Source organism: Chiloscyllium plagiosum, unplaced genomic scaffold (genome assembly GCF_037043375.1).
Source record: "Chiloscyllium plagiosum isolate Xiang-an unplaced genomic scaffold, Cpla_swu_hap1 HiC_scaffold_19, whole genome shotgun sequence".
In the NCBI taxonomy this organism is placed as follows: Eukaryota; Metazoa; Chordata; class Chondrichthyes; order Orectolobiformes; family Hemiscylliidae; genus Chiloscyllium; species Chiloscyllium plagiosum.
Window position 1 is genome coordinate 48,500,565 of NW_028270157.1, and position 27,117 is coordinate 48,527,681.

Genomic DNA, 27,117 nt, shown 5'->3' on the forward strand with positions numbered 1-27,117 from the left:
CAGATGGCGTACTCCTGCACCTGGTTCTCATGTTCTAAAAGAACGATAGGGTAAGAGCAGAGGAGTGATACAAGTTGGATAGCTTTTGCAAATGACCAGTATGGACATGCATGGGCATAACAGCCTCTTTCTATGGTGTAAGATCCCATAATTTAAAAATATGTTTAAACATGCTCTTGAAATCTGTGCTTTCTAAAAATAATTACTGAGACATAGCATTTGCTGGCAAGGCTGGTATTTTGTGCCCTGGCTACTCTCACAAGATTAGATTCTTTCGATTCTCTACAGTATGGAAACAGGACCTTCAGCCCAACAAGTCCACACCAACCCTCCAAAGAGTAAACCATCCAGTCCCATTTCCCTCTCACTAATTAACCTAACACCATAGGCAATTTAGCATGGCCAATTCACCTGAGCTGCACATCTTTGGACTGTAGGAGGAAACCAGAGCACTCAGAAGAAACCCACGCAGACCCAGGGAGAATGTGCAAACTCCACACAGTCACCTGAGGCTGGAATCGAACCTGGGACCCTGGTGCTGTGAGGCAGCAGAGCTAACCACTGAGCCACCGTGCTGCCCTGAGGTTTAACATCAAATATAACTAGGTGAAAACAATCAGTGCTAACCAGCAAGGGATTTTCTTCCTCCTGTTTAGCCTAACATCATGCAACCTCACGGCTCAAGTGTCAATATTGAGGACGTCTAGAATCACTTCCACCTTACTGTGCACTCCTCTGCGAGTGTGCCCTGTTAATTTTATTTAGAAAACCATAGCCGTTATGACAAACAACTGGTTGACTCCTCTAAGACAGTTCTCCCAACTTTGATTCCAGTCCCCAGATGTTAATGAGGAGAACCATATAGAGTCAACTGCATTTATTTTGACGTTATTGAATCCTGATAGAATGCCCATGCCACAATGGCAGTGTGCAATTTTGTTCTGTTTCTTTCTGATGTTTGATGGGATTAAATGGAGTCAACCCGGTGAAGGAAAAACCAGTCAGACTCATTAGATTTTTAATGCTAATCCGGCAACTCATGGTCTATAGCAGGTGAATTCCCTGCACAAACTTTTCAGTGTTAGAATCGACATTCCTCACTTTGCTTCTCGAATATCTGAAATGAAATCCAACGTCTTAAATATTTCAAGATTAGTTAAAAACTGCTTCTGCCCAAAATAACTGGGCCATTTTACAAGCTGTAACTGGCAATTTTGAAATTAATGTTAATGCAAGTGGCCAGTTATCTTTTGGTCGATATTAACAACCATGCACTTCACACAGATGCTTTTGAATGGTAGGGTCTGGAGTGATCTATAGAATAATTTATTACTGAAGCAACACATCTCATTGTCATTTGACAGCAGTTCTCCCTGCAGGAACTCCCAATACTATTAAAAAGGGGATACAGTTAACAAGACAATAATTGAGCACCACTTTGTCAGCACTTGGCTTAAGACAATGAAGAGAATAAAAATCCAGAATCACAATGTAGCTTCATTGAATCATATGGCACACAAGGTACTGCAGTGGAAATTCAAGCTGTGAGAACACAGACTGCAAACATAAACATCCATGTTAACTTAATGGACAACATGGTAGCAGATGGGGAAAATAACATGGAAACTGAGATTATTCTCTTTGCTAGTAAGGTTCAAGAAGCATGATGTTTTGTAAATGTTGATTTACAAAATGTTGATACAGAGGGGTATGGATATATTTGTACAAGGAATATCAAGTATGTAAGTATAGCAAGCAATGAGGAAGGCAAAATACTTGTTCATCTTTATTGCAAGAGAATTGGGGTACAAGAATAAATTCATGCTACAATCATACAGGGCTTTGGTGAGACCACCTCTGGATTAATGTTGCAGCTTTATGATTTTCCACCACTGATGTCAAACTGAAAGTATAAGGTTTAGTCTTCTCCCTTTTTATGAACAGATATGTAAACATTTGTAATCCTTCAAGTCCAATGGCACTACTCCCCATTAAAAGAGAGATAAAACAATGGTGGTCACAGCTTCTGATCTATCTAGATGCCTTCTGCAACCTAAAATGAATCCCATCTGGATTTATTAACTTTTGAGAAATGTCAATCTATTTAGCACCACTTTCTATTTGTATCCAATCCAATGCCACTACTCACTCCACGCCTTACTGCAAAATGGGGACCTGAGAAGTAATTTCTTGCTTCAGTTTGTAGCCGTATACTCAAATCAGACTTGGAAGAGGGAGGAGAAAGAGAAGAACTCTGCCAATAAAGTCAATTCAATAATCAGATATATCGGTAGTTATGTCAAAATGATACAAAACCAAACCAAAAATTATAATTTTTTTATTAGATGAATTGAATGTTACATCAAGTAAAAATACAATTATGCACCCTCAGCCAATATATAATCTAGAGACACGAAGTAAAGCATTGGAAAATAAAATAAACAAGGCCTCATTGTATTTGAAAATGAAATGTTCTTGACTATAAAACATTCCCACAGCAAGCAAAATAATTGATTCAAATAAGGCATTGGACAAACTCTTAGGAAATCTTATTTGAGCTAAGCAGCAATTATTGTGCATTTAATACTCAATAAACAAATAAAATTTTGCTTTTAGTCAGTTTCTCATTTTGGTATGTAGGCTCTTGACGCTTGAACATATCATGAACATTTTTACTTATCCTGCAAATTATTTTTTGATCCAACTACAAACATATGATGTAAAACATAAAAAATTGACCCATTACATTTAATGTTTAATTTAATGTCATATCTGCTCTTGTCAAAGAAACCGGTACAAACTTTGCACCCTCTAGGAGCACTTTCTTCGTTTGATACTATTATCAGCACTCATTCTAGCTGCCTAACAGAATGACATACTGGTCTTTTGACAAATAGAATGGAGAAGGAAACAATAAGATCAAGCAATATTAAAGGTAAGAATAACCAAAATAAATTTCCTTTAAAGAGCACTATAGCTTCTTATTTTAGGTTCATGAACCCAACACCTGGTGAGTCAAGCACACCTTGGCTCAGAGCTGAAAATACTTTCGATTGCTGGAGCTCATGAGCGGAGACTTCAGTTCTTTACTGCACTTTTTCTCTCCTTGCCAATAATGCATTACTTTCACATTAGCATTTCAGGCTTCTTCATAACTGCAGCCAATAGTCACGCTCAGCCGACTGAATCAAGGTGCATCTTTCTTCCTGTATGCTAAGCACTTGAATCAACTGTCCAACTTGAACCAATCTAAACACGAAATCAACTTTAACAATTCAGGAAAAGGGGAAGAGTGTGGGAGAATGAAAAAAATATCCATGGTAGCCCAGTGCCAAAGCAAGCACTAATCAATATTGAGTAATTTGACTATCCTTTGTCAGAATTAAAAATTTCATTATTTCTACTGAAAATATCCAACCATAAAACAGTAGCTGTCATTACAGCTGTGTAGATAACAGAAGCTATCATGTTTGAATGCAATAGGAGTGCAATAAATAAGTTAAATGATTTATAGTGGGTAGATTTATTATTTCAAAACATGAATCTCAAATAGAAACTGCGATGTTCAGTTTCTTTACTACTACTATAGTCAGAAATGAGGAAGGAATCAATTTTGCACCTACAATAATAATGGAAACCATAAAAGACCTGCTTATTTCAGTAATTTAGATTTGCTGGAATATCCACGGGGACAAAATAAGCTAAAAATGTTTTAAAGCTGATGATTTTGAATTTTAACTGAACCGAAAGCAAACTGCATTGATCCAGTTGAATCACTTTACGTCAACGACTAACAAAACAACCAACAAAATGTAGTGACAAGTCCTACCCCCAACCCATGCAAAGGACATCACAACAATCAAAATTAAATTTTTGTATATGAATGAATATGTCTATACAACATATGCATACATATAAAGGCATGTAATTCCTTACAAGCTGAACTGGGTGCACAATCAGTAGAAATCTGCACTCCTGCTTCAAGTTGATTTCACCGATCATTGCTGTCTATTAGCATAGCATACGGCATAATAAAAAATAAAATTACCAGGCCTCACAGCACACTTAGTGGGAAAGCCATCGCAAGGAAGGCTTTTTGCATTGCTTCGTATACTAGCATCTTTCTACTACCTGAAGTGATGTCTACTAATATTTGTGCAATGTAAGTTAACAGTGTGTGGTACTCTTGCAAATGCTCTCTGTACAAAAGTCTTTTCATAATATAAATTTTCTAATTAACTGAAAGTTAGAAATCTTATTTACAAGGACCTTATTGTTATAAGCAGCAGACCCTGCCAGAAGTACTAATTCCTTCAAAATTTTCTTCCATTTTATATTTTTTCATAGAAATAAATATGGTATTCAATAAAAGCAGAACTTTGCTTCAGATTCAGCACTTATGTAAATTACATACTAGATTATAATTTATAATTTACATATTTTAATTGGGATTTTACAACTAGTTAGACAATTGCATGGATAACCCTTCATTTGCTGACTTCAAGCATAGTGGCTTTGTCCATCTCTACTACAAGGGTTACTTCCTTTGGCTACCCATGGTGGTTGTGGAAAACACCATTCTGATGCAGTTGTAGTCCTGTATTTCCAATGAAGCCCAAACTAGTTATGCACTCTTCCAGTTGGTTCCCAGGTCATCTGATTACCATTCGTTTCCAGGTGTAGATAGCATCATCCAAAACAGATGAGAAAACTGATCACTAGTTGTGAAACACGCAATATTGGACTGACGGACCCAAATTACAACTGTGTAAGAATTATCAGAACAGTCTTCAGTATTTCTATCACCAGTTCCATTGATTATAGTTTCTCTGCACATCTAATTAAAGATCAGTCTCATAGCAAGCCATTTTCAGCACATCCACCACCAACACCATGTCGAAATTCCTGAAGGTTCGAGACACCATGAAAATGGACAAATGCGCCAGCTACAACCAGAACATGGAACAACTGATGGGAATGGAACTGTGGAAATAAAAAGCAGAGTAAACAACCTAGTTTAAAGAATATAAACCATATATAAATATCTAGCTAATCATGCAGTGCACTGATTTTATTATATAGAATCCCCATAGTGTGAAAACAGGCCAGTCGGCCCAAAAGGTTCACATCAATCCTCCGAATAGCACTTCACCCAGACCCATTACCCTACCCCATCCCTGTTAAATTTCTGAAAGCCTGCATTTTGCCTGACTAATGCACCTAACCCACAGTTAGCAATCAGCAACACATCTACTGGTATGTTACTTTCCAAATGTCTACAAAGAGAGAGCGTCTGAATTTTTATATGAACATATATGTTACAAGAATCGAGATATCTTTGTTACTGCTATAATTGACAATACTAGCTTACTGTTTTTTTTTTCAATTATAAACCTGATAAAAAGTGAGGAGCTCCCATTTTTCTTCTAATGATATTACAAGTTGGAATTAACACAGAACTCACAAAAGCTTATGGTTACTCTGTAAAGATAGTAAGTAATGCTCTTTTAAAAGAATCGGAAACACAATTTGAGCGACAGAAGGACTAATTTGATTGCTTGGAGCATGCGACTAAAATGTCAAACAGTTTAAAAATATTTTCTTGAATTTTTTTTTTTATGTACAGTGCCTACACATTACATTCTAACAGCAGATTCTCCAAAATATCAAAGAAATTGAACAGAAAGCCAAAAAAAGTAATTGCTAGTTATTCACCCAAATGTCACACTTCCCAGGGAAGAAACGCTCTGGAATCCTGGCAGCATACAAGGCAGCACCTGTGATATACAATGCTGCCATTAGGAATAGCCAGCCAATTTGTCCAATTGTAGCAGCCCTGAAAAATCCTTCAGATATCATAAAGTGCAGAGTAGGTACAACTCCACTCAAACCTAATCCCACAAATACTCCTGTAAAAGAAAAAACACACAATCAGTCATGGTTTAAATGCAAATTAAAACTATATGACAAACCACTGTTACTTAAGCAACATCAATATTTGATATCTGTAAATGATTCCAGTAGTGTTACCCAATCTGCATTACGTGACAATACTATGGCTTTAAGAGGCATATTTTGTCTTGTTTTCTTTTATGAAGAGAGGTTGAGAGAAATGAACAGAGTGGTCTACATGAAGCCAATAAAGTAAACAGCTTGAGAGGCCTTGGGTTTGTTTTCTTATAAGTTGAAACAATAAAAACAGAACGAATGGGTAGAATCAAGATTAGAGTGGTGCTGGAAAAGCACAGCAGTCAGGCAGCATCCGAGGAGCAGGAAAATCGACATTTCGGGCAAAAGCCCTTCATCAGGAATCTGGAATGGGTACAGTCAGGCTCACATAGGACTTGTGTTTTAGTTTAGCTTTCAGTAGTTCTTGGGGGTTTGAAGCTGCCACACATTTTTCTCGGCTACAGCGAAAAGCTAGAGTTCTCTCTCTCTGCCAGATTTTCTCTTGATGTTCTTTTCTCCTGGATTACAAACACATTGTCTCACATGCATCTATTTTATTGACTTTGCCATTGTCAAAGGGATTTTCATGGAATTTTACTATATTAGAACAATTGCTGTTTAGTAATTAAATAATCTATGATTCTGTTAGGTTTTCCAATAGAGTCAAAGTTAGACTAGTTCTTCTACAGAGTAAAAATGAAGTGTTTTGCTGAGAGTATAGCAGCATAATCAATCAAATTACATCTGGAATAGCACCATACATTTGCCTTTAAAGAAAAAACATTAGGGTCTAGGCTATCTCCTTTATATATTTGAAGGGGGTTTGATCTGATCCATAACAATTAATATATCCAAGTAGTATTTAGCAAAGCTGAAGTTAACAGAAAATAGAAACAGAAGGTCATTTGGCCCTTTTGCGCCTGCTCCACCATTCAATATGACCAGCGCCAGCTGCTCACACTCACTATCAAATGCACTGTTACCTCCAGGCTACCAGCGTTTTTGGACATTGAAGCAACTGTGCAGTTGGGGTGGGGGGGGGGGGGGGGGGGGGGGAGAGGAGGATGCGACAGTGACACAGCAGGGACATTTCACTTACACAGAGGTAAAGCAGCTGTTAGTGATAAAGTCAACTGCACTAACATTTCTTTCCTAAATTGAGTATACCTGCATATTTTACAATGATGCAAGCCACAGAAATACAAGGTGCAGCATGGTGCTTAAAACCCAGCACAAAATAGGCAACTGTTATAAAGATTACTCGACAAGATAAAGCACACGTTCTTTATTTATTCATTTGTGGGATGTAGAGGTCACCAGTAAAACCAGCACTGATTGCTCATCCCCAAATTCTGAGCTTAGCAGATCATTTCAGAAGACAGTTAAAAGTCAATTCTATTACTATGAGTTTGTAGCTACATATAAGCAAGGATGGATGACAAACTCTCTTTTCTGAAGGAAATTCTTGAACAAGATGAGTTTTAATAACAACCCAATAACAACCAGTAGCTTCACGGTTATCAATAACAATATTAGCTTTTTATTTCAGATCTAATTAAGTAATTTAAATTCAATACAATTCTACAGCCACTGTGGTGGAATTTGAACTCGTGTCTCTGGATCATTAGTCCAAATCTCTCTGGACTACAAGCCAGGTAACATAACTAACAAACGATCATACTCCAGGGATGAAAGGGCTTACATACATTACACTTCGTTAAGCATTTCAAAATTATACCACGCACTGACAAGCTTAATGATCTATCTAAATGCTTGCTCTTTAAAACAAATTTAGCACAGTATTTTGAAGCACAGCTAAGTAGCCAAGAAAACTGATTTCAAAATGAGCAGCTCGATAAAAACATTACAAATAAAAAACAAGTGAGCCTAAAAGTTACTTCAGCAAACAGTTGTGTAAAACGTTGGATGAAACTCATCAACTTACCAGCACGTACACCTCTGTACTGTGGTGTTGCAAAATAGTCCCACTGGGACACTATAATTGCTGTGATGCCGAGTACACAGACAACAAGCAAGTAAATGAAACATGGTTGGGGATTGCAGTAGAAGGAGTAATACAACCATGGTACAAAACTGCCCATTATTAGAAGTGCTATACCAGAGTAGTCCAATCTGAGGAAACAAGATAATGGCATATATCAGGCTAATTGTAGCAATACAATATTCTTATAGGTGATAAATTGACATGAAAAGCAAGCACAAATAAACACTAAAAGTACTGTGAAGCACAATCAAAAATAGTGGGTATTAAAGTGAAAACACATGATCTCTCACTAAATGACCAGTCACAATTACTGATAAAGCAGTCCGTCGAAGATAGTTCATTTCTATCAAAGAAGCCAACATTTACAATGGCTGGGAGATCAAGTTGCGGTACTAAGCGTTGAATCCTACTCCATTTGTTAAACAAGCTGGAAAACCTTAGTGACATAGCAAGATCCTTTGTTCACCAAACGTTAAATAGTATACAACATATAAGTTGAAGGTTGCTTTACTGAGGAGGAGGAGAGGATTCTAATAACAGGAGATTCTAATAACAGGCAAGACTAGTCACATTTCTGGGTCTTAGCAAAGCTTGGGGTTTCCCTGCAAAATCTGCCACAAAACAAGGGCAGCAAGAACCAATTAAAAATTGGATGGCACGGTGGCTCAGTTAGCACTGCTGCCTCACAGCATCATGATCCCAGGTTCGATACCAGCTCGGGCAATTGTCTGTGTGGAGTTTGCACATTCTCCCCACATCTGCATGGGTTTCCTCCGGGTGCTTCGGTTTCTTCCCACAGTCCAATGATGTGCAGGTTAGGTGAGTTGGCCATGCATGTAGGTTAGGTGCATTAGTCAGGGGTAAAACATAGAGTAATGCGGAATGGGTTTGGGTGCGATACTCTTCGGAGGGTCAGCGTAGACTTGTTGGGCCGAAGGCCCTATTTCTACACTGTAGGGATTCTACTAAATTCTACCTATCTATTAAATTGAAAACCTTTTTGATGTTGGATATAGTCTACAGCTAAACTCATTATTTTAACACAAAATAGTCAGAACAACTAGAACAGAATCAGATAAAAGGTAAAGTCATCATAGTCCCAGAGGACTCTCGGGCTGCTCTCTCATTTGAGTTTAACATAAGGGTCACTATGCTTCAGGTGAGGGAAGGGGATGAGAAGGTGGGGTTTTCACGGTGATCTCAGCCATTATGGTAATTGAACCCATGCTACTGCCATCTCACTGCATTGCAAAGACCATCTCGCCAACCAAGCTAACTGACCCTCAAAGAACAGAAGCAAACTTCAGAAACATTTGTGAACATTTCTGCACATGATACAACACTGGCCCTTGAGATAAAGCTTAGTTTAGTATATAAATGATGACTACAAGTTCACCTTCAAATGTTTTGCACCAGTGAAGACCAGAAAAAAAATAAAGAACATTAAGTACCTCAATCTGGATTACTCATCGTGCTATGAGCAGGTGTGGGGAGGAATAGGAGGATAGAGCAGATGAATGTGTGACGAAGGAGCTGGTGCAGGGAAGAAGGGTTCACATTTTGGATCTTAGAATCTCTTCTAGAATAAAAGTGACCTGTATAAGGACAGATTTCACCTGAATTGGAAGGGGACTAATATACTGGCAGGGTGCTTTGCTAGAGCCGCTCAGGAGGATTTAAACTAGTAAGGTGGGGAGTAGGGAAACAGTGAGGAAGATGATCAATTGGGGACTGGTACATTTGGAAAGAGGAGCAAGTCAAACAGTCAGGGCAAGCAGGAACAAAGCAGAGAACAACATAGGACTGATGAATTGAAATAAATGCAGTTTAATTTAAGAGGCCTAATAGGGAAGGCAGATGAGCATGGATGGGAACAAGGGACTGGGATATCATAGCAATAGAGAGATGTGGCTCAGGGATGGACAGGAGTGGCAGCGTACAAAGGATACAAATGCTACAGGAGAGATAGAAGCGGGGGCGGGGGCGGGGGGCGGGGGCGGGGGGGGGGGGTGGGTGTCAACAGAAGTGGGGGAGTGGCATTTTTGATATGGGAGAGCAGTTTTTTTTTTAAAAGGGAGAATATTCCTGGGAATATGTCCAGGGAAGTCATTTGGGTGGAACTGAGAATTATGAAAGGGATGATCACCTTATTGGGATTGTACTGTAGAACCCCCAATAGGTGAGGGAAATTCAGATACTAATCTGTAAGGAGATCTCAGTCATCTGTAAGAATTATAGGATGGTGACATCTTGAAAACTGTCCACATTACACAGACAAGGTGGTGCTGGATGTCAGAAAATGCATAAATAAGGATAAATCCCTAGGACCTGATCAGGTGCACCCTAGAACTCTGTGGGAAGCTGGAGAAGTGATTACTGGGCTCCTTGAAATATTTGTATCATCGATAGTCAGATGAAGTGCCAGTAGACTGGAGGTTGGCTAACATGGTGCCATTGTTTAAGAAGGGTGGTCAGAAATAACCAGGGAACTACAGACCAGAGAGACTGACATTAATGGCGAACGAGTTGTTTGAGGGAATCCTAAGGGACAGGATTCACATGTATTTTGAAAGCCAAGGACTGATTAGGGATAGTCAACATGGGTTGGTACAAGCAATATCTTGTTTCACTAACTTGGAGTTTTTTAAAGAAATAACGAAGAGGATTGGTGAAGACAGAGCAGTGGATGTGATCTATATGGACTTCAGTAAGGCATTTGACAAGGTTCCTCGTGGTAGACTGGTTAGCAAGGTTAGATCACAAGGAATACAGGGAGAACTAGCCATTTGGATATAGAGCTCACTTGAAGGTAGGAGGCAGAGGATGGTGGGGGAGGGCTACTTTTCAGACTGAAGGCCTATGATCAGAGTTGGGTCCAGTGCTTTTCGTCATTATTGGATCTGAATATAGGAGGTATAGTTAGTAAGTTTGCAGATGACACGAAAATTGGAGGTGTAGTATACAGCAAAGAAAGTTACCTCACACTACAACGGGATCTTGACCAGATGGGCAATGGGGTGGTGAGTGTATGGAATGAGCTGCCAAAGGAAGTGGTGGAGGCTGGTACAATTATAACATTTAAAAGGCATCTAGATGGGTATATGAAAAGGAAGGATTTAGAGGGATATGGGCTAAGTGCTGGCAAATGGGACTCGATTGGGTTGGGAGATCTGGTCGGCATGGATGAGTTGGACCGAAGGGTCTGTTTCTATGCTGTATATCTCTATGACTAAGTGGCAGATACAGTTTAATTTAGATAAATGTGAGGCGCTTCATTTTGGAAAGATAAATCAGGACAGGACTTATACACTTAAAGGTAAGATCTTGGGGAGTGTTGCTGAACAAAGAGACCTTGAAGTGCACATTCAAAGTTCCTTGAAAGTGGTGTTGCGGGTAGATAGGATAGTGAAGAAGGTGTTTAGTATGTTATTGGTCAGAGCATTGAATGTAGGAGTTGGAGGTCATGCTGTGGTTTTGCAGGACATTGGTTTGGCCACTTTTGGAATATTGTGTGCAATTCTGGTCTCTCTCCAATATGGAGGATGGTGTGAAACGTGAAAGGATTCAGAAAAGATTTACAAGGATGTTGCCAGGGTTGGAGGGTTTGAGCTATAGGGTGAGGCTGAACAGGCTGGGGCTGTTTTCCCTGGAGGGTCGGAGGCTGAGGAGTCACCTTAGAGGTTTCTAAAATCATGAGGGACACAGATGGGGTAAATAGACAAGATAGTTTCCCCAGGGTGGAGGTGTCCAGAATTTGAGGCCATAAGTTTAAGGTGAGAGGGGAAAGATATAAAAGAGACCCAAGGGGCAACTTTTTAAACGGTGAGGATGGCATGCGTATGGAATGAGTTGCCAGCGGAAGTGGTAGAGGCTGGTACATTTAAGAACAAAGAAAATTTACCGCCCAGGAACAGGCCCTTCGACCCTCCAAGCCTGAACCGATCCAAATGTACTGTCTAAACCTGTTGGTCAATTCCTAAGCATCTGTATCCCTCTGCTCCCCACCTACTCATACATCTGTCCAGATGCATCTTAAATGAATCTACCGTGCCTGCCTCTACCACCTCTGCTGGCAAAGCGTTCCAGACACCCACCACTCTGTGTGAAGTACTTACCGCGTGTATCCCCCTTAAACTTTCCACCTCTCACCTTGAAAGCGTGACCTCTTGTTATTGAATCCTTCACCCTGGGAAAAAACTTGTCTCTATGCACCGTGTCTATATCCTTCATGATTTTGTAAACCTCAATCAAGTTCCCCCCTCAATCTCCTTTTTTCTAATGAAAATAAACCTAACCTACTCAACCTTTCTTCATAACTAGCACCTTCCATATCAGGCAACATCCTCGTTAACCTTCTCTGCACCCTCTCCAAAGCGTCCACATCTTTTTGGTAATGTGGCGACCAGAACTGTACACAGTATTCGAAATGCAGCTGAACCAATGTCATGTACAATCTTAACATGACTTACCAGCTCTTATACTCAACACCCTGTCCAATGAAAGCAAACATACTATATGCCTTCTTGACCACTCTATTCACCTGTGCAGCAACTTTCAGGGTACAATGGACCTGCACTCCCAGATTTCTTTGCCCATCAACTTTTCCCAAGGCTCTGCCGTTCATTGTATAATTCGCTCTAGAATTAGTCTTGCCTAAATGCATCACCTCATATTTTTCTGGATTGAAAACCATCTGCCACTTCTCCGCCCAAATCTCCAGTCTATCTATATCCTCTGGTATTCTCGGACAGCCCCTTATGCTTTCTGCTACTCCATCAATCTTCGTGTCATTTAAAAGGTATCTGGATGGGTATATGATTAAGAAGGTTTTAGAGGAATAAGTGAGAGAAAATGGGATTAGATTAAGTTAGGATATCTGGTCGGCATGGACATATTGGATTAAAGGGTCTGTTTTCGTGATGCTCATCTCCATAACTCTTGTTAATTTTGCACACACCTATTAAGGGGATTTTAGTCTGCATGCTGTATTTATGCACTTGCACATTCAAGGGTGAAAATTAATACTGAGAGCTGCATTGAAAGGTCAGGCAACAATAACCAACAGTTGCAACCCAGATCTGATTAAATATAAACTCCATGATGTCCATACTCCAAACAATTTTTTTCTTGGTAATGGAGGAAAGGAAGGGGAGAAGTAAATGAGACCACAGATCTGTATGGATGTTTTGCTTTAGTAATCAATTATAATCAATAGTTCTGCTTTCAATTCAAGATGGATTTTTAAAAAATCCTTACCTCTTCCAAGATATCCAGAATACCCTTTATAGTAGTTATAAAATGCTACTTAAAATTTTGAATGCTAGGTCATCAGTTGAATATTGTTCTTTTACACATGGTTACTTACTTGGAAAATACACGTGAAACATTTTCTGAATGGCAGTAGAACGTATGAAACAACCAAGAGAAACACAGGCAGAGTATGGCCCCCAGGAAGAACGCCCCAAATACTACTTTCTCCTGCACAGGAGCTACAAAGGATATGTTCGGCCTAAACATGTAGAAAATTCCAAGACCCAGGAAGAAAAGACAACCTGAGAAAGAAAAGATCAATATGTATAATAAACTGATACAAACAAAAATACTTAGAAATAAATAACAACAAGTGGCAGCATGAATCAATGGACACTGTAAAATTAATTAGTCAATTAATGTTCTGTGGTACATTATAACTTTTGTGAACCGAAATTTCATACTTTCAGTCCTAATAACATCGCTCTGATTATAGGGGAGACAGATTTCAGGGATTTCTAAGAAAAGTAAATGGTGCAATTAGGTGCATTCTTATATATAATAAATCATATATAGTGCAAGTGCAGTATTACATGGATCGCAAATTTGTTCACAGCACCAGGGTTTCTCATGGCCTCCAAGTCAGGGTCCAACTTTGCTGGTTTACATCAGAAAGACATCTGCTATCTTCTAATCTAATGGAGGGTGCCCCATATTTAGGGAGTGTCTAACACAGACGGAGTAATTTGCCCTCTTACCATTTTACTCTGGAATCTTTCAATCTTCTGATTCTGGCTCAAATAGGGAAACAGGGTCAAACAGAGTCAGGGACCATGTCTTACATTTTATACTGGGGTCTCCCTCTCTCATCCTCCCAGCTGCATTATCTACCACTCCTCACTCAGAATAGCTTTTTCTTCCTTGTTCCATGCTCAAGCATCCAACAGTAAGATTCTTCAGACATCAGCTGCATAGGTGCCAGGGTAGGCATACATTGCTGTGGTGGCAACTATTCCTCAACCTGAGCAACTGGAGGAGACTGATGAGATGATTGCGGTAATTGAGTAGGGAGCTGAAAGTATCCAAGGGGCCTAGATAAAATGTGGTTCAGTGGTTCAGCTACAACACAATTTCAGTTCATGGACCTTGGTCTCTAAGTTCTTTCTAATTTCCACCATCGTTGTAAACAAAGCTCAGGGATTAAGCAAGCCTCGTCACTCTCAACAAACCAAGTATGTCAGAGCCCTTCAAAAGGGAGAAAGAGGAGCAAAGACAAATAAAAGGAAAATATACAGTGAAAAGTGATGAAAAGAAATTCATAAAGAAGTTTATTTACAAAGCACCTGAATGCAGAGGGGAAGTAAAACCAAGTTCATTCAAAGCAAAAAAATAATTTCTGGAAATATGAAACAAAGTCAGAAAATGCCAGTCAGTCAATGTCTGGACAGAAAACATACAAGTTAAATATTTCAGGCATACTTTTCTTCAGATTTCATCGAATTTTCATAATTTTTAAGGTAATTACAAATGAAAAATTATGGTATTGATAAAGAAACAGCATGAAGGGAGGAGGAAAACATAACACAAGAGAGGAAACAGAACAACTTATAGCAAGGTCTTTAAAGGCAAATAATAAATGAAGTGGTTCAATTGATTAAAGACATTTAAGAGACACAAAGAGCAAACAGCACGTGCAGTAGACCTCTCTGAATATATTCAGCATTTTTTTTGTTATTTCAGATTTCTAGAATGAACAGAATTTTGATTTCAAGTTGAAAGATGAGGAATATCTGAACTGGAAACGGGACAAGCTAGTAAACAAAGAACCTTGCAACTTCAGAAAAAATAGGTAGTTGCTAACAATTCCATGCAGAATGAAATAATTAGAGGGGGTAAAAGAAACGAGTCACGAGACCGAGTGACTGAATCCCAGATCAGAGCTCTGCAAGCTTTTATAATTTAAATAAACACTTTTTTATTCTTCCTGCCAAAACGGACAATTTCACATTTTCTCACATTACACTCAATTTGCCACAACTTTTGGCACCTCAACCAATCTAAATATTTGTGTCATCAGCAAATTTGGCAACCACACACTCCATCCCTTCATTCAAGTCATTTATATAAATTGTAAATAGTTGAGGTCACAGCACCAATCCCTGTGGCACCCCACTCCTTAGGTCTTACTAACGTGAAAAGGATCCATTTGTGCTTATTCTCTGCTTCCAGTTTGCCAGTCAATCTTCCATCCATGCCAATACACTGTCCTCTATACTATGAGGTTGAATATTCCGCAATAATCATTAATGCGGCACTATACCAAATACTGAAGTACAAGTTTTTCCAGCATCTGCAATAGCTGTACTTTACTCAAGTACAGTACATCAACATGTTAAAGAACTCAAATAAACTGGTTAAACTACGATTTCCATTTTGCAAAACCATGGTGAATATGCCTGATTACCTTAAACTTACACAAGTAATCTAATTTCTTTAATATTAGATTCTAACATTTTTTCTCTGACAGATGTTAAGTTGAACGGTCTGTAGTTTCCTGCTAGCTCGCTTCATTTTTGAATAAAGGAGTGACATTTGCTATCTTCTGATTTAATAAGTCTTTCTTAAAATTTAGGGAGTTTTGGAAGATTGAAACCATTGCAACAGTCATCTCACTCGCTACTTATTTTAAGACTCTATGATGGTCATGTGTTGGAACTGCAGACTGACAATTCACTCAGTTCCACTGCTCTGGTAGTTGTGATTCTCCTGAATTCCTCCCACCCTTCCATTTCCTAATTTATAATTACTTCTGAATATTATTTGTAATTTCTATTGTGAAGTCTGATGCAAAATGTATGTTCATCTGCCATCTCCAATTTTCCATAATCAATTCTTTAAACTCATTTTCTAGAGGACCAAAGCTCACTAACTCTTTCCTTTCATAAAAATTTCTCGAAATTCTTACTATCTTTTTATATTTATGGCTAGCTTGCTCTCAAGTGCTAATATTTTCCTCAATTTAAAAAAAAATGTTTTACATTCTGTCAATTCTTCTGACTTGCCATCTGCCTTAGTCCAATTTTAAGTTGAAATTTAACCTTTTCAGTTGACAACAAATAGTGGGCCTGCCCATGTAACTTCCCTTACTTGTTGGAATGCATTTATTCTGTGCATTTAGAAATATTCTCTTAAATGTCTGTCACTGGAGTTATATTTACCAATCCTCCAGCCTAATTTGTCACAAGAGGAAAACAGATCGGTTGGAGGTTTACTAGACTGAAACGGACCAAGAGGAAACCTCTCATACAACAAGTCAGTCCACAACAAATAAAAAGTAAATACTCCCAGAGCTGCCATTACCCATACTCAGCAGACAACCAACATTGGTTGAAACGCTGCAACAGTATGAAATCTGCTACTGGAGTGGCACGGTGGCTCAATAGTTAGCACAGCTGCCTCACAGCGCCAGGTACCCAGGCTCGATTCCAGCCTTGGGCGACTGTTTGTGTGGAGTTTGCACATTCTCCCCGTGTCTGCGTGGGTATCCTCCCACAGTCCAAAGATGTGCAGGTTAGGTGAACTGGTCATGCTAAATTGCCCGTAGTGTTAGGTGCATTAGTCAGGGGTGAATGTAGGGGAATGGGACCGGGTGGGTTGCTTTTCGGAGGGTCTGTGTGGACTTGTTGGGCTCTAGGGCCTGTTTCCACACTGTAAGGAATCTAATCGAATGACATATGGAGGAATTAAAAAACCGATAAGTCATGCAACAACTAAATTGGCCCCCTTGAAGTCAATTAAAGGGCAAGGATCATCATTGAACTGAGTTAGGAGATAGAAAAATGTGGAGCACAACCACAAACTTTATATAATGTAGACTGAAAAAAATCTCCACTATTGCAGACATGCCTCCCATGGAGGACTTGAAGAAACAGCAAGTTCACTGTAGTGGAGCTCATAAAGATCTTTCTCCGTCTTATCAGTGATACAGCTCTAGAAAAAAATGGCATTCCACCACAAATCTGAAAAAAAAAGGAAAAACCAGAATTGCTGCAGCACAACTATGTGTTTTTGAACCTCTGCTGGAAGCAAAGATTTGTTCCAAAAGCCATGTGTGATTCAAATACTATCCCCTGGGAAAAAAAAAGGGCATTTCAGTGATTTCAACAATTACTGAGGCATCTCTTTGCTAAGTCACATGGGTAAGATCTTTATCCATTTTGCTATGACCAGACTGCAGCCCCTGATGTTATGTATCTAACTGGATACATAATATGACTCCAGTGCTGAAAGATCGATGGTTGACACAATATTCTCACTTTAACAATTACAGAAGGAGTGCTGTGAACAACACTGACCACTCTACACTGGCTTCATAGGCCTCAAAGCCTTGGAGCTCAATAACAGAAAACAAATCTTCTAGCTGCTATAAAGAGCTGTCCATCTGCACTTAAATTCTTCTTTCCATGAGAACACACACACTTCCATCACTTACAATACAGCATCATCAGACACTCTCTAGATCAGCAGCAGGGTAAAGCAGTATCCTTATGCCAACTCTCTTTGGCATATTTTTCACTTGCTATTGTATGTTTTCAGTAAAACACATTATGCCAGAGATGAAAGCAAGCTGTTCAAAGTGACAAAACTATGTGCTGAGACCAAAGTGCATAAAGTCCAAGTCCGTGAAGTCCTATTTACTGATGGTACCATAGCTTGTAGATTGGTTCTCCTGGGTCTGCAAGGAGTTTGGATTGACAATCAGTGTGAAGACTTTGTGGACCAGGACAGAGGCTCCTCGCTCCATTAACACTGACATCATCAATAGTTTACACATCTTGGATAAACAATTACCAACATGTACCATGTTTTGTAAATCAGCACCAGGGTTTCTAATGCCATGGCAGTCACGCCTGTGAGTTGAAAATTCAAGTGTGGACAAACAGCAAACTGACTAAAAATACAAAGTGTGTGTATCAGGTATTTCTCATCAGTCTCCTTTACATCAAAGGGTGGCACAGTAGTTAGCACTGCTGCCTCACAGCGCCAGAGACCTGGGTTCAATTCCCGTCTGTGTGGAGTTTGCACACTCTCCCTGTGTCTGCGTGGGTTTCCTCCGGGTGCTCCGGTTTCCTCCCACAGTCCAAAAATGTGCAGGTTAGGTGAATTGGCCATGCTAAATTGACCGTAGTGTTAGATGTAGGGAATGGGTCTGGGTGCATTGCTCTTCGGAGGGTCGGTGTGGACTTGTTGGGCCAAAGGGCCTGTTTCCACATTGTAAGTAATCTAAACTTATGCAAGCAAAGAGTAGCAGCTGAACACCTTACAGCTCCACTGCTCGAGGTGAGTATTGGACATTTTCTGGCAAGGTATGAGTACTGAATATTTAAGTAAACCAATGGCAGGGATCCCCAGCCCTCAATGATTGCTCTCAAATCAGTGGCAACTCCATTGGCTGGATCTTGCAAGCCAAATGGACAACTGCTACATCCCCAAAACAAACTCCAAAGGAGCCTGCCATCAAAAGGATCAAATTAACTGGGGTCAGAGTCAATAATATGACAAGTTCTTGCTGTTTTCTGGAGTACCAATAAATAAATATATAGAAAGGACACAGGAAAAGTATAAGACAAAAACAAAAATCAGATGGCAGATAGCCCAGCAGTGGAAAGAAACATCAGTCAATGTAAGGTCAGTGCCATTCATTGGTGAAATGGACACTCAGAAATTGGAGTCCATAAAGTAAGATCTAGAAAAAAACATGCAGCTCAGCTGTAGTCGATCATTTCATGAAACAGACATGTCAAGCGAGGATCTCCATCAGTAATTATGCAATATCTCAAACTACAATATCTGCATTTGGTATAATTATGCTCAATCCTCTCTGGTTTTAATATTTTCTACAAAGAGATGCTCAAAACTGTACAGTGCTGTACCCTTAACTGTAGTATAACCAAAGATGAATATGAATTCTTTCCCCTCAGGCGACATCTATGGGTATAATCTTCTCTTCCAGTGCACCATATGGCCAGCATCAAGACTTACCTCTCAGCTTTCTCTAAATTCATATGGAAGAGACACCTATCTTTAGAGTCATTTTCTTATACTACTGCAGATGTAACAGTTAAGTGGCACCCTGAGGGATGCAACACAGAATATTCTTCCTTAAAACTCTTTCTTAAGCAGCATTTTGGATTAAATCATTAACCACAACACAAACCAAATCCAACTTAGTCAAGAAACTCTTATATTTACCACTTCTAATTTATACACCAATACCTAGTAGCTAAGTGCTGAATCAGCTGTTCTTCTATTCAGCTTACCTATGAGATGCGTCCAAATGTTTAAGGTTTCTGTGTGGATCCTAAAGATGCTTCTTAAACAGGCACGAAAAGATGGCATTGGTGGCCTGTGGCCATGCAGGAGGTAGTCATTATCCTTCAACCAATCAGGAAGCACGTCATGGGGGATGACACGCCATCGCCCCTCCCATACCTGTAACAGGAACATTTTACGTAAACAACATTATGATGTTAATGCAGCTCATTTCAAAGTCTAATATTCAAGTTCTAATTTTGAGAACAAAGGTCATTTTTAAACTACACAGGTAGAATAGATCACAAAACAAAATCAAATCTCAGGCAAACAAGTCATTTACATGGACTTTAGTGAGGTGTTTGATAAGGTTCCCCATGGTAACTAATGGAGAAAGTGAAGTCACATGACGTATAAAGAACTGCTTGAGCAACAGGAGACAGAGAGTAGTAGTTGAAGGGAGTTTCTCGAAATGGAGAAAGGTGACCATGATCTGGAAGAGGGCACTGTTGGTCCAATCAGCAAGTTTGCAGATGACACAAAAATTGGTGGACTGTGGAAGAATACAGGAGAATATAGATAGACTGGAGAGTTGTGCGGAGAAGTGACAAATGGAGGTCAATCCAGGCAAATGTGAGGTGATGCATTTTGGGAAGTCTAATTCTAGAGCGAACTATACTGTAAATGGAAGAGCCTTGGGAAAAGTTGATGAGCAGAGAGATCTGGGAGTTCAACTCCATTGTACCCTGAAGGTGGCTGCACAGATGAATACAGTGGTCAAGAAGGTTTATGGTATGCTTGCCTTCATCGGACGGGGTATTAAGTATAAGAGCTGGCAGCTCATGTTAAAAGACTTTGGTTCGGCCCATTTAGAATACTGTGTACAGTTCTGGTCGCCACATTACCAAAAGGATGTGGACGCTTTGGAGAGGGTGCAGAGAAGGTTTACGAGGATGTTGCCTTGTATGGAAGGTGCTAGCTATGGAGAGAGGTTGAGTAGGTTAGGATTGTTTTTATTAGAAAAAAGGAGATTGAGGGGGGACCTGATTGAGATCTACAAAATCATGAAGGGTATAGACACGGTGGATAGAGATAAGCTTTCTCCCAGGGTGAGAGATTCAATAACGAGAGGTCACAAGTTAAGAGGTGAAAAGTTTAAGGGGGATACACGTGGAAAGTACTTTACACAGAGGGTGGTAGGTGCCTGGAACGCGTCGCCAGTAGAGGTAGGAGAGGCAGGCACGGTAGATAAATTTAAGGTAAGTCTGGACAGATGCATGAGTAGGTGGGGAGCAGAGGGATACAGAAGCATAGTAATTGGGAAATAGGTTTAGGCAATGGATTTGGATCAGCTCAGGCTTGGAGGGCCAAAGGGCCTGTTCCTGGACTGTAAAGTTTCTTTGTTCTAATCCTCTCCACCAGGCTGCCATCCAGGCATTAAGTTAAAAATTATTTCCATGAATCAAAAAAATCTTGTTAATTTTTCATTCTTGTTAATTAAATCAGCTTAAAAATCTGAATTTAAAAATTTAAAACAAATCACCAAAGTTAGCAAACTTTTTGCAAGTTGCACAGTCATATTTTAAACAAATGCACATGAACTCAGGAAACAAAGTTTTACAAACTGAAGAAACAGCAATTACCATCAGCCAATTTTCTGCAAAGACCAGAGACATTTGCAAAAATAAAGTTTGACAAATACGTAAAGCATATTTAAGTTCAAAATAACAGTAGCTAAACTTGGGAGTTCATTTCTTAAAAGATGAAATATGTGAACTTCCTCATATTGGCTTAAGTGCACAGTAATTAAAACATTCAGACTTCCTTGGTGCTGCGGTCCTGGCTTCCTGCTATTATTAGTCCTGCATTCATTGGAAATGAGACTTTACCTGGTAGGCGCAGAGAGAGAGAGCGCGTGAGAGAGAGAGAGAGCGCGTGAGAGAGAGAGAGAGAGAGCGCGTGAGAGAGAGAGAGAGAGAGCGCGTGAGAGAGAGAGAGAGAGAGCGCGTGAGAGAGAGAGAGAGAGAGCGCGTGAGAGAGAGAGAGAGAGAGCGCGTGAGAGAGAGAGAGAGAGAGCGCGTGAGAGAGAGAGAGAGAGAGCGCGTGAGAGAGAGAGAGAGAGAGAGCACGTGAGAGAGAGAGAGCGCGTGAGAGAGAGAGAGAGAGCGTGAGAGAGAGAGAGAGAGCGTGAGAGAGAGAGAGAGAGCGTGAGAGAGAGAGAGAGCGTGAGAGAGAGAGAGCGTGAGAGAGAGAGAGCGTGAGAGAGAGAGAGAGCGTGAGAGAGAGAGAGAGCGTGAGAGAGAGAGCGTGAGAGAGAGAGCGTGAGAGAGAGAGAGAGCGCGTGAGAGAGAGAGAGAGCGTGAGAGAGAGAGTGTGAGTGTGAGAGAGAATGAGAATGTGAGAGAGAGAGTGTGAGGGTGTGAGGGTGTGAGGGTGTGAGGGTGTGAGGGTGTGAGGGTGTGAGGGTGTGAGAGTGAGAGAGAGTGAGAGAGAGTGAGAGAGAGTGAGAGAGAGTGAGAGAGAGTGAGAGAGAGTGAGAGAGAGTGAGAGAGAGTGAGAGAGAGTGAGAGAGAGTGAGAGAGAGTGAGAGAGAGTGAGAGAGAGTGAGAGAGAGTGAGAGAGAGTGAGAGAGAGTGAGAGAGAACACAAACGTAGAAACTCGGAGCAGGAATTGGCCCTTCAAGCCTAATGTACATTTCAATGCGATCATGTCCTGCATCAACGTGCAAGAATCCCACTTTCTCCCTATAAACCTTTATGCCTTTAAAATCTAAAAATTCATCTTTCTTGAATATATTCAGTGATATAGCCTCCACAGCCTTTCGTGGTAAAAGTGTTCCACAGATTCACTTTGAGTGAAGAAATTGTTTCTCCTCTCAGTCCTAAATATTCAAACTCTTATCTCATTGTTCTCGACTCCCCTGCCAGGGAAAGTAATCTTCCGGCATCTAATCTGTTGAACTCTGTTTGCAATGTGTAAAATTTCCTCAGATCCCCTCTCATCCTTTTAAACTCTGGAGAAGACAGGCCTAGTCAATCCAAGCTGTCCTCATAGGACAGTCCTGCCAAATCCATTCATCATCTTAGTGAACTTTTATTGTACTCACTCTATGGCAAGTCTATTCTTTCAACTCGGGGGACCAAAACTGCATGTCACACTCCAGGCGCGACCTCATCAAGGTCCTATACAAGTGCTGCACGACACCTCTACTTCGGAATTCTCATCCTCTTGCAATGAAGGCCGATATATCACTTTTTTTATTCCTAATTGCTTGCTGCGCCTGCATGTCTACTTTTGTTGACTAGTGTACAAAGGCACCTAGATCCCTAGAAACAAAAGCAGAAATTGCTGGAAAAGCTCAGCAGGCCTGATAGCATCTGTGGAAAGAAATCAGAGTAAACATTTCAGGTCCAATGACCCTTCCTCAGAACTAATGGTAGCTAAGAAAATGCCAGTTTATAAAGAAGATAGGGTGGAGAGGGGGTTAGAGCCCACAGAGAAGAACAGTTGTACAGACAAAGGAGTGAACAACAATCTGGCTAGAAGGGTGAATAGTTGTTGATGGGGATTGTTAATGGCTAACAATGGGTTGTAAGTAATAGCAGACCATGTGATAACAAGGCCTGGTGTGTGGGAGTTGGGGTAAGGACATGGGAGAGTTCAAACCCTAATCTTATTGAACTTAATATCGAGTCCAGAAGGCTGTAGAGTTCCCACACAGAAAAATTAGGTGCTGTTCTTTCAGCTTGCACTAAGCTTCACTGGAACACTAGAGCAAGCCTGAGACAGAGATGTTGGCCAGGGAACAAGGTGGACTGTTGAAGAGACAGGCAACTGAAAGTTCAGGGTCTTTTTTGTGGACAGAATGTAGGTGTTCTGCAAAGTGGTCACCCTGTCTACGTTTCATTTCTCTAATGTAGAGGTGACCACATTGTGAGCAAAGAATGCAGTAAACTAGATTGTGTGAAGTGCAGGTAAAGCGCTGCTTCACCTGGAAGGTGTGTTTGTGCCCTTGGATACTGAGGATGGAGGAAGTAAACAGGCATTATACCTTCTGCTATTGCAGGGGAAGATGGTGGGGCTGTTTGAGGGGAGGGTCTTTTGGAAGAGAAGGAAGAGTGGACCTCAGTGCCCCAGAGGGAACAGTCCCTGTGGAAGGATGGAAGAGAGGGGAGGGGAGGGGCACATGTGTTTGGTGGTGGTATTTCACTGGAGGTGGTGGAAATAGCAGCTATTGATCGTCTGGCTGTAGATACTGCTGCGATGGTAGATAAAGACAGGGGAACCCTATCGCTGTTGTGTGATGGAAGGACAGGGGTTGAGGGCCAAAGTGCGGGGGATGGGTTGGACCCAGCTCAGCGCCCAGTCAGCAATGCTGCTGGAGAATCCTCAGTTGAGGAAGGCGGCTGCCATTTCAGAGGCTCCCTTGTTGAAACTGGCATCATCAGAACAGATGGAGACAGAGGTGGAGGAAGTGGGTGAATGAAATAGAGTCTTCACAGCAAAGATGGTATGAAGATATATATATTATCGTTTAATACTACTATTCATGTCTGTTTTCCACACAAGTGTGCATAACTTCACATTTAGTCATGTTGTACCTCAACTGCCATGTGATGCCCAGTCTCAACATTCCTGTCATTACACTCTAGCATTTTGCTCAATACTAATGTTAGACTAATGGGTCTGTACTTCTTGTTTCTCTCTTCCTCCCTTTTTTAAGAGTGAGGTTATATATTGCACCTTCCAACCTGTAAAATCTGCTCCAGAGTCGATAATAGTTTGGAAAATGATCACTAACCCATCTAACATTTACAGGTCATTACTTTTAGTGTAATACTTTTATCAGGCTGGGATGTATATGATCAGGTCCAGGTCCTTTGTCAGCCTTTAACTGCATTAGTTTATCAATATAATGTACCTGGTGGGAATGCAGAAACAGCTGGAAGGAAATGATGGCAAGAAAAAAATTATAGTGGTAGAAGAATCACTTGACCCGAAGGGCACAAATATTAGACCATTTAGATTTAGAGAGTCGACAGCACTGGTTCTTGCCACAATTTCTAATCTTCCTTCAATATGCAATTATGTCATTCTTACTGAAGATCAGCAACAAAATAAAATTGTTCAGGAAAAGAGAACTGATAAACCACAGAATTTACACATCAGTGAATATAAAAGTTGCCAAAGTCCCAGGATCAAAGGTTTCCTTATTCGAGGGAATTGATTGGTGACGAGTTTAACACTAGGGTCACCAAGTCTCAAATAAAGAGAGAAGCTGAGATGACCCCAGTCAGTATGGGAACTGTACCCATGCTGTTGGTATTACTGTTGCAAATCAGTCATCTCATCAACTGACGAAGGGCTTTCGCCTGAAACGTCGATTCTCCTGCTCCTCGGATGCGGCCTGACCTGCTGTGCAATTCCAGCACCACACTCTTGACTCCAGCATCTGCGGTCCTCATTTTCGCCTGAGCTATAAAATTAGTTGGCTATCAGCTTTGACTGATTCATAACATTCACTTATTTTAATAAGCATTTAGAAATATTACAGTCAATCAATATTAAGTTGCAAAAAGCCAAAATCATGCACACCACAGAATCAGCAGCATTTCAACTTAAGAGGAATCTCAGTGCTGAGGTCTATCAGCTACAACTGTCCTTTGGCTTTGGTGAAACCAGTCCTGGAGTACTGTGAGCATATGTAATTGCTATATTGGACCAAAGATATGTATGCATGAGAGGGGACTAGCAATGGTTAAAATAGATTCCAGAGTGAGAGGTTATCCTGTGTTTAGAGACCGAGTAAACTGGAGCAGGAATTTAGAAGAAAGAGGATTTAACAAAAGCCCCATAAGCACAAATTTGAAATCCATATTTCAATTAACTTTGGAATTCCATTAGTGTCTTCTACTGTGAACATTGATGCACAGCATTTATTCAACACCTAACACTTCCTAGTTCATCAGTATTATTTCTCCAATCTCATTCTGTAAGGGATCTATGTTCTCTCCTCTTTTTTATATATTTAAGAAGCTCTGCTGGCTGTCTTGATATTATTTGCAAACATTGCCTCAGAGTTTATTTTGTTTCTTTTGGTAGTGTTTTATTGATTTTTAAACATTACCCAATCATCTAGTTTACCACTAAGCTTTGCCATGTCATTTCTTCATAAACATTCACACAGATGAGGAGGTATATGTAGTTGGGCCGGACCATGAATAAATCTACTTTTTGCCAGTATCCATTCTCATATAAAGTTGTACTTGTATAGATTGAGGATTCATAAAATCAATACTTTGCGTTTTTGAAGAATACGTATTTTGTCAAATCTTTTCACCTTGCACTTTTCAGGATGATTCACAAAAATACCATTGTAAGGGGAAACCAACGTTTATTATGTCTGAGAGAACAGTGCTGATTGGTTGTCAAGTGGATTCTGAATGGTTGAGGCATTTCAATGGAAAATGCACAACTTAATAGTGGCAGACAGTTAAATCACCAGGCTTTGCTTAAATTTTAAACCAGGCAAGTTGACTCCAAGTCCCCTGAGAAATGAACCAGTAAATAGCTGTCACTTATTTTGAATTGAAACAAGTGCAGTACATATACATTTTCTTTCTCTCTGAAAAAGAACAGGGCCCTGGGTATTAATATATGCAGATTTAAATACATAGAAATGCACCACATTGCAAACCCAACTGACAATCCTAAATTAATGATGAGATTAATTATTTGCATACTCTGTATTATCCAACAAATGCATCCAACCATGGAATTATATCTAATGTTGGACAAAACATTAAGAATTTTGGAAGCACAGGCTGTTTGAGTGTGGTGATAGTTCGTTTCTACAAACAATGTTTGATCAGAGTCAACATGGCTCGTTTAAACATAAACAAAGTAATTAACAGTTAGTCATATCTATCTGGTGCATTCTCCATTGCAATATCTCTAACAACCAGCATCCACTTGCTAACCAATCAGCACACTCCTTTCATTCAGGAGACATGTTGATTTCCCCTTCAATTGTTATGAGCAAAAAATGAAAAGTCTGATCAAAATTCAAGTTCTGTACTACTATACGATGAATTACTAGTTATGATAATAGGCGATATGGGTGATATATTCTCTTGACCTTGTTTCAGGACAGATCATTTTATTATCAATTATAGCACCTCTTGGAAATCATGCCTATAATGTAGCAAGTCAAATTAAAATTATTTGCATCCAAGTGTTACTTTAACAGAATGAAATTTGAAATGCAGTAGTGCATAGATTTAAGTACCACCTATATTTGATTCCATGGTTTTGGCACAGCTGAACAATTCAAAATAAAGTTCAACAATAATTACTTCCTATTCTAGTGAAAGGAGACTTGCCTTTATTTATTTGTATTGGATTACCTGGGAAAAGGAGGCTACAGTTACAACCTTTGTGAAAGATATGAATTATTTCACCTTGGTCTTGAAATCAAGGTATCAATTTCTTCCTGTGATTGTGATAGTGTTATGTCTATCTACCTGTCATACCAAAAGAAGTCCAAACATTGAAGAACACTTGCACATTGCACAAATCAATAATAAAGCACATGGAAGTT

At 40.0% G+C, this 27,117-nt stretch overlaps 1 protein-coding gene across 2 annotated transcripts in view; it reads right to left on the reverse strand.

The window, feature by feature from the left end:
• Positions 1-2,322: 2,322 nt before the first annotated feature.
• The window catches only part of LOC122559588 (adiponectin receptor protein 2-like), a 71,068-nt gene continuing 46,273 nt past the window's right edge, over positions 2,323-27,117 (reverse strand). For both annotated transcript variants that reach the window (XM_043709319.2, XM_043709320.2), the window contains 5 exons: positions 19,525-19,696; positions 13,320-13,506; positions 7,895-8,082; positions 5,716-5,909; positions 2,323-4,983 (listed from right to left, as the gene is read on the reverse strand). In XM_043709319.2, the coding sequence (XP_043565254.1) occupies positions 4,855-4,983; positions 5,716-5,909; positions 7,895-8,082; positions 13,320-13,506; positions 19,525-19,696 (870 nt within the window). In that variant the 3' untranslated portion in view covers positions 2,323-4,854. The remainder of the gene's footprint in view (positions 4,984-5,715; positions 5,910-7,894; positions 8,083-13,319; positions 13,507-19,524; positions 19,697-27,117) is intronic.